At 25.4% G+C, this 10,000-nt stretch overlaps 1 protein-coding gene across 2 annotated transcripts in view; it reads right to left on the bottom strand.

Moving 5' to 3' along the window:
- The window catches only part of il17rd (interleukin 17 receptor D), a 51,638-nt gene that overhangs the window by 27,047 nt on the left and 14,591 nt on the right, over nt 1–10,000 (bottom strand). For both annotated transcript variants that reach the window (XM_073825962.1, XM_073825963.1), the window contains one exon: nt 1,864–1,927. In XM_073825962.1, coding sequence (XP_073682063.1) covers nt 1,864–1,927 — 64 coding nt within the window. The remainder of the gene's footprint in view (nt 1–1,863; nt 1,928–10,000) is intronic.

Raw genomic sequence — 10,000 nt, 5'->3', positions numbered from 1 at the left:
TTGCAAAAACAATTCAGCATACATTTTTTGTTTCATTTTTGTTTATTTAAATAAAAATAATTTCTAATAAAATCTACAATAATTTTTCTAAAACAATTTGCAATTCGCAAAGTAAATAATTATATTTTTCTATTGTTTTTTATTTTACTATGTTTTTTGTTTGCTTAATATTTGCTGACTTAAAATTATTTTTAATAAAAATATACATTATATCTATTTTTTATTTACTATATTTGTCATTTGAATTTTGTTTATTTGTATACATTTTTTTTATTAATGTGATTTTTTTGTAAAATTCTCATTATCATAATGAAAATTATATAATGCTATATTATTAAAATTAATTTTAAAAATAATTATTTAATGAATAGTTTTTTGTTTAATTTTCGCTGATTTAAATAAAAAATACTTTTTTAATTTATTTATTATGTAATTTTAATTGTACATGTGTAATGCCTAGTTTGTTTAATTTTTACTGATTTAAATAAAATGTATTTTTAATAAAAATATACCTTTATTATATCTATTTAATTAATCTTGTTTTTACACATAGTTCCTCTTGTTTAATTTTTTAATAATTTTTTTATATTAATGCCGATTTAAAAAATTTAATTAAAATTCTCATTATCATAATGAAAATTATATAATGCTATATTAACATTAATTTAAAAAATAATTATAGTTTGTTTAATTTTTGCTGATTTAAATAAAAAAATACCTTTTTAATAAAAATAAACATTTTAGTATATCCATTTCCATATCCATCTCAATATCATAATGCAAATTATATAATGCTATATTACTAAAATTATTTTTTTAATTATTAATAAATAGTTTTCGCTGATTTAAATAAAAACACTTTTTTAATAAAAATAAACAGTCTATTATATCCATTTATTTATTTATTACATATGTACTTTTAATTGTACATGTGTAATGCCTTTTGTTTGTTTAACTTTGGCTGATTTAAATAAAATGTATTTTAATAAAAAATATACATTATATCTATTTATTTACTTACTATATTTGTCATTTGAATTTGTTTTTACATGTACTGCCTTTATTTAATTTTTTTATTAAGTTTTTTATTAATGCTGATTTTTGTAAAATTCTCATTATCATAATGAAAATTATATAATGCTTTATCATTAAAATTAATAAAAAAAAATAATTTTAATTTTCGCTGATTTAATAAAACAAATACCTTTTTAATAAAAATAAACATTTTAGTATATCAATTTATTTATTATATATGTAATTTTTTTTATTTTTTTTATTAATGCTAATTTAAAAATAATTTTAATGCAAATTATATAATGCTATATTACAAAAAATATATATTTTTTATTTATTAATAAATAGTTTTCGCTGATTTAAAATATACTAAAATATTATGATTTTAAAAAATATACTATTTTATATCTCATATATATATATATACATATATACTTACTATATATGTAATTTGAATTAATCTTGTTTGTGTGCGTGTGTATATATATATAAAATAATATACAATTTTGTTTATATAAATATAAATTGGTTAAAAAAATAAAAATAAAATCCTGAAAAAAATATTTAGTTTTTTTTAATTTTAGATGTAAACTCAAATAAAATGTCCAATCAAAATAAAAAAATAAAAAGTAAAATAAAAAGAAAAAATGGCCGAATTCATTAGTTAATCAGATTTTAAAATTAATGTCATAAATTAAAATAATCGATGGTGTCAAAATAAATACATTTTCTTTTTGCAATACAAAAATTCATAAATCTGTTGATTTGTGGATGAAATGTTGCCTGTTTTCATCAGATCCACCCATTAACTCTATAATTATAGACAGGTCTAATTGTAAAGTGTCTTACTGTCATATCGAAAAGTGACTCCAAGTTTGCGTCCGCTCTCATCAGCGCTGGACGATTGTATTCCCTGCAAAAAAGAAAGAAAACAGGAAACAGTTTAGAAAATGAAGCTGACAGTAATGGCAGAGTCAGGGGCGTCCGAGAGACAAACAGCAACTTGTGTAACAGGAATGTGAGTTCAAGCCCCAAAAACCAGCATCACTTCATGTGGTGACAGCCCAAGCACACAATCCCACAATTATGAGACTCCTGGCACTCAACAACACAGCGCTCGCTGCCAAAAGACTAATATAACCCTTCAGTAACACACAATACACCACAGACTGACCCAGAATCAGCCATTGCGACCTCAGGTGAAATAATGAAGGGTTGCGTCTGACTCCAGAGCAGCGCTTTAAGGTGCATCAAAAGAAGTCAAAACAAATACGTTTGCGTGACTGAAGCAGACAGACGCTGCACGAGACTCACAAGCTCTGTAATCAGCGTGCCAGATCAGGGCGGATGTGTAAAAACAAAAAGGAAGATACATAAAATAGGCATTATCAAATAAAGCAAACATATTTCAGGAGGTGAAGGATCCTCGCAGACGCGGAGTGACACTAAAGAGGCCTTGTTCTTGCGTGGATCAGCGATCTTATCGTCTTCCTCGTGTTATCTGGGATAAAGGAAGTCGTTTGACATGGAGGGACGGCACATTGTTCACTCCCACCCAGGAGATGAGAGCCAACAAAACCTCAAAAATGACATACTGGGAGAGAAACATACTTTAAAGAGTGGGAAACAAAGCATATCAGTGATCACTGGATAATTACTGACAAATATTTATTTATAAAATTAGGATCTTTAATAAGGATATATTTAGAAAATATATGCATATACGTGAATTAGGGTATTTTGTTTTGTGTAATTAATTATCTATAAATTTAATCTTAAATAAATAAAAAAACGAACATTATTATTTTATTTTTTAAATCTCGTATATATTTTTTATATTAATCATAATTTATATTAAACATTATTATATTAAACTACTAAACATTAATAATAATTAATATTTATTATTATTTTATTTTAATAATATATATATAGTTTTGGTTTTGTTACTAGAAAAAAGCTAAAAAAATTAATTTACAAAAACATTAATAATAATTCATAGTAATAAATATATTTATATTCATAAATATTTTCTTTTTAATGTTTATTTTTGTTACTAGAAAAAAATGATAATAATGTATTTTTTTTATAATTTATGATTTTTTATTTTAAAAAATATTTATTTGCACATTTTCTAGTTTTGTTACTAAAAAAAGTTTTAAAAAATGTAATTTGTAAAATAATTTATTACTTTTTTTACAAAAAATTATTAATAATTAATAGTAATAATTATTTTCTTTTTATTACGCTTATTATTTATTTTTTTTGTTACTAGAAAAAGTATGTACATATTTTTTAAAATAATTTATATTTTTTTAATTGACAAAAAAATTAACATTAATATTTATTTATTGGCTCATTTTTACTGAAAAATGTAATTTGTAAAATAATGTATTACTTTTTACAAAAACATTAACAATTGTTAGGAGTAATAATTTTCTTTTCATTATGTTTATTTTTCGTTTAGTTTTTGTTACTAGAAAAAAAATAATTGATATATTTTTTTAAATATTGTATTTTTTGTTTACAAAAACATCCAAATTTATTTATTTATTGGCTCATTTTCATTTTATTTTTATGTACTTATTTATTTAATAATAGTAATATTTAAAAAAATAAATAAAAAAAAGAAGAAGAGCAGAAAATAAAAATAAATGTTGCATAAATAGTAATATTAAAAAAAAATTACAAACTGGAAATAAAAATAAATTCAGCCTAACATTTATTTATTTATTGACTCATTGTCAGTCGTTTTATTTTTTCATTTTCTTTTTTATATTACTACTTAAATTCAATACAAAAAAAAAAGTATCCCAAAGTAATTTTTTCTCGACATTTTACCATGGTAATACAGCATTATTGGTCATTCAACATGTTCACACCTAAATACGGTAGCTTTTTAGAAAAAATTCTAATGCCAGCCAATGATTTCCTTTATTTTCACACTGTAAAATGAAAGCACTGTCAAAACAACACAAACAAATGTCAAAAGTTGAATCAGATTCTGGATGGCCACAACATGCACCTGTTTGTTTCACTCTGGGAAAGCAATTTTCAATGCTGATCTGTTTTTATCCCGCTTTTGGGCATCTCTACTCTCCACACGATCATTTTTTTCTCCAAATACATAAATCATCTGGAGTTTTCCTGCAAAACGCTCCACTGGAAACCTCAAGAACCACATAACCAAAGATAAACATGACAGACGACTTCTCTGCTGCCAATCCAGTAAATGTTAATGATATTTTGCTTACATTAGAATAAACTATGCAGCTATGCAGCATGGGAAACTTTGGACTCGCTGCTTTGCATAAATTGCTTGTGGGAAACTGCTGATTAAGTGTGGTTTGTAATGGGAAATGAACAGATCTGTGGGCTTCCTGAGCGAAAATAATCCAGCAAACAACCTCATTTAGCAAAAGCACTTATAATTACTGCAAGTGCATCAGCGAGCTGCTACTAAAACGGTGTGAGTAAATGAGTCCAACATATGCGCAAGAGTAATCTGTCTTAATGACATCCTCTGCCCCATTTCCACAGGATGTGTACTGATGAGGGCGTGACCTCTTGACCCGGGTGTCTCGCCGACCCCGTACCTGGACCAGATGTACAACTACAGACAAACACAGCGGGGTTATTCTAGTAAAAACTACAACTATCACAAACATTTGTGTTACTTGACATCAGCAAATTCATAATAACACTGACAAAAGACCATAAACTTACCTAAAATATTATTGTTAGTTAAACGTTAAATCTTAATACATTTTTATAAATTATGCTAAAATAATATTAAAATGGAATATAAACAAATACAGACAAATAGACCAGCGTTATTGTGTAAATATTAGATTACAAACTTAAACTAAACAAACATTATAATTTTTAGTAGAAAATGGATGTAAATAATAAGTAATACAAAATAAAAAATAAAATACAAATAAATTAATTCTAAACTGTAGTATTAAAAAATAACTAAATAAAACAATAGCACAAGTTATTTTATAAAAACTTACAAAAACATAAAAATGTGTCATTGGCAACTAACTAAAATTAGTTCAAGTATAAAGATTACTAACTGAAAATAAAAATGAAAACAGTGGTAAAAATAAAAATAAATTTAGCCTGAATAGTCATATTTAAAAAAAAATACAAACTGAAAGTGAATAAAAATTAAAACAGCTGGAAAAAAATAATAATTTTAGCCTAAATAGTAATATTTAAAACAAAAAATGACAAACTGAAAATGAATGAAAACAGAGCTGAAAATAAAAATACAACCTAAATAGTAATAAAAAACATATAACAAAATAACAAAATGAAATGATTAAAAATTAAAATGGCTCAAAATAAAAGTACACTTAGCGTAAATAGTAATATTAAAAAAATAATAATAATAATAATAATAACTACAAACTAGAAATGAATACAAATTAAAACAGAGCTGAAAACAAAAATAAATTCAGCCTAAATAGTAATATTTAAAAATAATAATAATAATAATAATAATAATAATAATAATAATAATAATTCCAAACTGAAAATGAATAAAAATTTAAACAGAGCTGAAAATAAAAATAAATAAATGCTGAATAGTACTATATATTTAAAATATTACAAACTGTAAATTAATAAAAAAGAAAACAGCTAAAGATAAAAACAATTCAGCCTAAACAGTAATATTTAAAATAAAATAATTACAAACTGGAAATAAATAAAAATGAAAATAGAGCTAAAAATAAAAAATAAATCCAGCTTAATAGTAACATAAAAAAAAATAATAATAATAATAATAATAAACATAAAAAACATAGTTGAAAATAAAAATAAATTCAGCCTAAGTAGTACTATTAAAAAAAATACTAAAAATAAATTACAAAAAGCAAAACACAACTTACTAATTTTATTAAACTAATTTGACTAAAAATTAAACAATAAATGAAAACTGAAATAAAATGAAAACTGAAAATATATTTAAAAAGTTGAAATGTGTCCTTGGCAATTATCTGAAATAAGTTTAAGTACTAAAATTACTAAATACTACAAATTTAAAAATTAAATGCTAATTCAAAATATTAACAAAAGCTATAATATACATAAACAATACCAAAACAACACATTTTTGAATATTTTAAGAAGTTGTCTATTTCTTAGTCGACTCTGCAGTTCCCGTTCAGGAAGTCCTTGAGTATTGGTGGAAAAACACCCTGGCCTTTTACTGGGAAAACTCTTCTGAAAGTTTAACGCCGCAGTTAATGAACTAAGGGGAATGAAAGCGCAAACTAATTTGGCTCACAGCCCTTGGCCTCTCTTTTAAAACCCAGAGATTTTAGGTAGCAAACCCCATTTACTGGCAGCAGAAGAAGGAGGCGTCAGGCTAATTCCTCATTTAGCAGCAGAATAAAGTGAGAAAGTCTGAGCTCCAGAGCGGCACTAATGGCTCCTGCCCTGCTGTCCTGGGCTTGTTTTAACACCGCGGGCCCAGCGGGGTCCTGAGGGTCACGGCGGACACACAGACAGCTGCTGCCGCCACTGCTTCACACCTGCAGCTAATCAGAGCCGCCGCGGACACTTCATCTTTCTCAAAGTGTGCTTGAGAAGCTTTATTAGTATTGCTAATGAAATATACCAATGCAACTATCTGTAAAATACTGTTTGCCAAGTCATGCATGGCTATAACTAATGCTTATAGTGAAGGTTAGTGATTTGAACAGATCATTGCATGTGACTCTGGACTTGTATGAAATCATATACCATGTTTTTTAGTACTTTTAAAGTTTATGCATTTGGCAGATGCTTTTATTTAAAGCGACTTGCATTGCATTCAAGGTCTACATTTGATCAGTTCATGCTTTCCCTTAAGAATTGAACCCATGATCTTGGTGTTGCTAGTGGCATGATCTACAATTGGAGATTGGAAGTTGGCAGATTTATGATTTTTGATTGAAATGAGTGGAGAAAATTCCCAAAGACTTACTTCAAAGGATAATCATGAATCAGGAGTTTTCACGTTTTATATTTTTTATGTATGTGTGTGTGTGTGTGGGAAAATAAATGTCATGCAAAAAAAATTTTTTACATAAATTTAACACTCCCAAAAACAACATGTACTAATACCGTCTTAATTTATTTAGATGTATTTTTATTATTGTATTCATCATTTTTCATTATACCTTTATAATATATATATATATATATATATATATATATATATATATATATATATATATATATATATACACACACACACACACACGTACACACACACATACACACACACTATTAAATATATACAATTTTTACTTTATCAAAATTTTTATTTCATATATATATATTTATATAATGTTTATTTCATATAAATTAACAGTTATTGAACCAAGACGGTTTTTAGTGTTTTAATTTTGATTATTATTTTGATTATTATTTATTACTATTTTAATGTCATGGAATGTTATATATAATAAAAAATAAATAAATATATATTTAAAAAATAAAATGTTATAAAATTATATATATATATATATATATATATATATATATATATATATATATATAAATTAAAAAACATTAATCAAATAAATAATATATTTTCTATTTATTACACATACATTATGTATTACTATTTTAATCTCATGGAATATTTTATATAAATAAAAATTAAAAAATATATTTAAAAAATAAAATGTTCTAAAAAAAATTAATATATAAATTAAAAAACATTAATCAAATAAATAATATTTTCTATTTATTACACATACATTATAAAACAATATAAGATTTTACATATATATATTTATAATATATATTATAATTAATAGTTATTGAAGCAAGAAGTTTTTGTATTTTATTTGTCATTTATTTTTATTACTTTTTATTACTATATATTAGTTATATTGTTATAGTTATTCATTTTTATTTATATAAAATATTGCATGACATTAAAATAGTAATAAATAAAATAATAATAAAAATAATAATGAAGATTTTAAAATAAAAGTCATTTGATATTTTAATATTATTTATATATACATAATTTAAAAATAATAAATAATATTATTAATAGGGCTGTCAAATGATTAATCACGATTAATCACATCCAAAATAAAAGTTTATGTTTACATTCTAAATGTGTGTTTACTGTGTATATTTATTATATATATATATACACACACACATACATGTATATTAAAGAAAAATGTTTTAGATTTATATAGAAAATATTTATAATCCTAAATTAAATAGAAGTATAACTATTCATAGATATAAATATTTTTTTAAATCTATACATGTTTGTGTGTGTATTTATATATACATAATAAATATACACAATAATGCCACATTTAGTATGTAAACATAAACTTTTATTTTGGTTGTGATTAATCGTGATTAATCATTTGACAGCCCTAATTATTAATCATGACATATGTATTTATTACACATACATTATAATAAAAAATTATATTAGATTTTACACACACACACACACACACATAAGCATATATTTATCATAATCGTTATTGAAGCAATTTTTTTACTATTTACATTTTTATTTAATTACTATTTAAAAGTTAATATTTCATATAAATATATTTAAAAAAACTAATAACTATTAAATTCGATTCATATATACAAGTAAAATTTACACATAAAAACTATATTAGATTTTTTCATTATATATTATATAATATATATATCAAGAAATTTTCAGAAGCACATAGAAAGTACACTGTAAAAAATTTGCTGTAGTTCTGCAGCTGGTTGCCAGTAACTTACTGTAGATTTTTAATTTATGTTATTTACTGGCAACAGTTTGTTCAAAGTTAAATGAACATTAAACATTAACAAGTCTTTGTCTTTACAGAATAAAACTATAAAATAACAACCTACTGCAAAGCATTCTGGGAACCAGAAACCTTCATCAACCTTTTTCTGTTTTTTTCCTTCAGATTTTGGTTCCAGAATGCTTTGCATGAGGCTGTTATTTTAGTTTTATTCTGTAAAGATAAAGACTTGTTAATGTTTAATGTTCAATTAACTTTGAACAAACTGTTGCCAGTAAATAGCATAAATTAAAATCTACAGTAAGTTACTGGCAACCAGCTGCCAGTAATACTGTAATTTCTACAGATTTTGTTTACAGTGTATTTAAAAAATTTAATTTTAATTGAACATCTTCCTGTTCTAGTTCTCTGTGTGTGTGTGTGTGTGTGTGTGAGTGAGTGTTTGTAAGGAGGTAAGGAGGTGTGCGATGTGGCACAATGCCTCCTAACAAGCCTGTCACCCTCTCCTCGACACCCTTTTAAGACCCCCCTGACAAGCCACGCACCCCTCCTCTCCTTCCCTTTGTACCTGAGGGCCGTTGGTCCCGCTAAGAGGAGCAGGAGCCTGATGACCTTCCGCGTTCGCTCTGACGTCTCGCCCTCGCTGTGCTAACGGCCCCAGCGGTCATTTGGCATCCTAAAACTTCAAATGGACAGTTTGCTGCGACTGGGGCCCATAAACCTGCTGCATCCCATGTGGCAAATGAGCAGAAATGTTGCCCGTGAGGTAAAACAAGCAGGTCAGGCCGCGGTCAAACAAGGGTCCCCACGCTTTATTAGGCCTTATTAAGTGATTGTAAAACAGAGAAGACTGTGTGCCTTTTGTTTAATGACCGGGGTCATTAAACGCACCGTGGAAATTAAGAGAACACACAATGACCAAGTCAAGACCAATCGACAATTACAAAAAAATACCATGATAAAACTTATGCTGCGTTAAAGTGTGCAGATACTGGTTTTACGGACTTGTTGCATAAAAATACTATGCTTTTCTAATTATTTGCTATGGTTATCATGCAATATTGTAATCTGAAAGATGACATCAACAAAAAAGTGCCAGTTTACCAAGCATTAATTTACAAATTTATAATATAAAAGTTTGGGGCAGTGTTACTCTAGTATCATGTAGATACTATATATTTTCTGTTGTAGTAAGTAAACTTTTA

Source organism: Garra rufa, chromosome 20, assembly GCF_049309525.1.
Source record: "Garra rufa chromosome 20, GarRuf1.0, whole genome shotgun sequence".
Lineage (NCBI taxonomy): Eukaryota > Metazoa > Chordata > Actinopteri > Cypriniformes > Cyprinidae > Garra > Garra rufa.
Note: the sequence above shows the minus strand (reverse complement) of the source record. Positions and strands in the feature narration are given on the sequence as shown.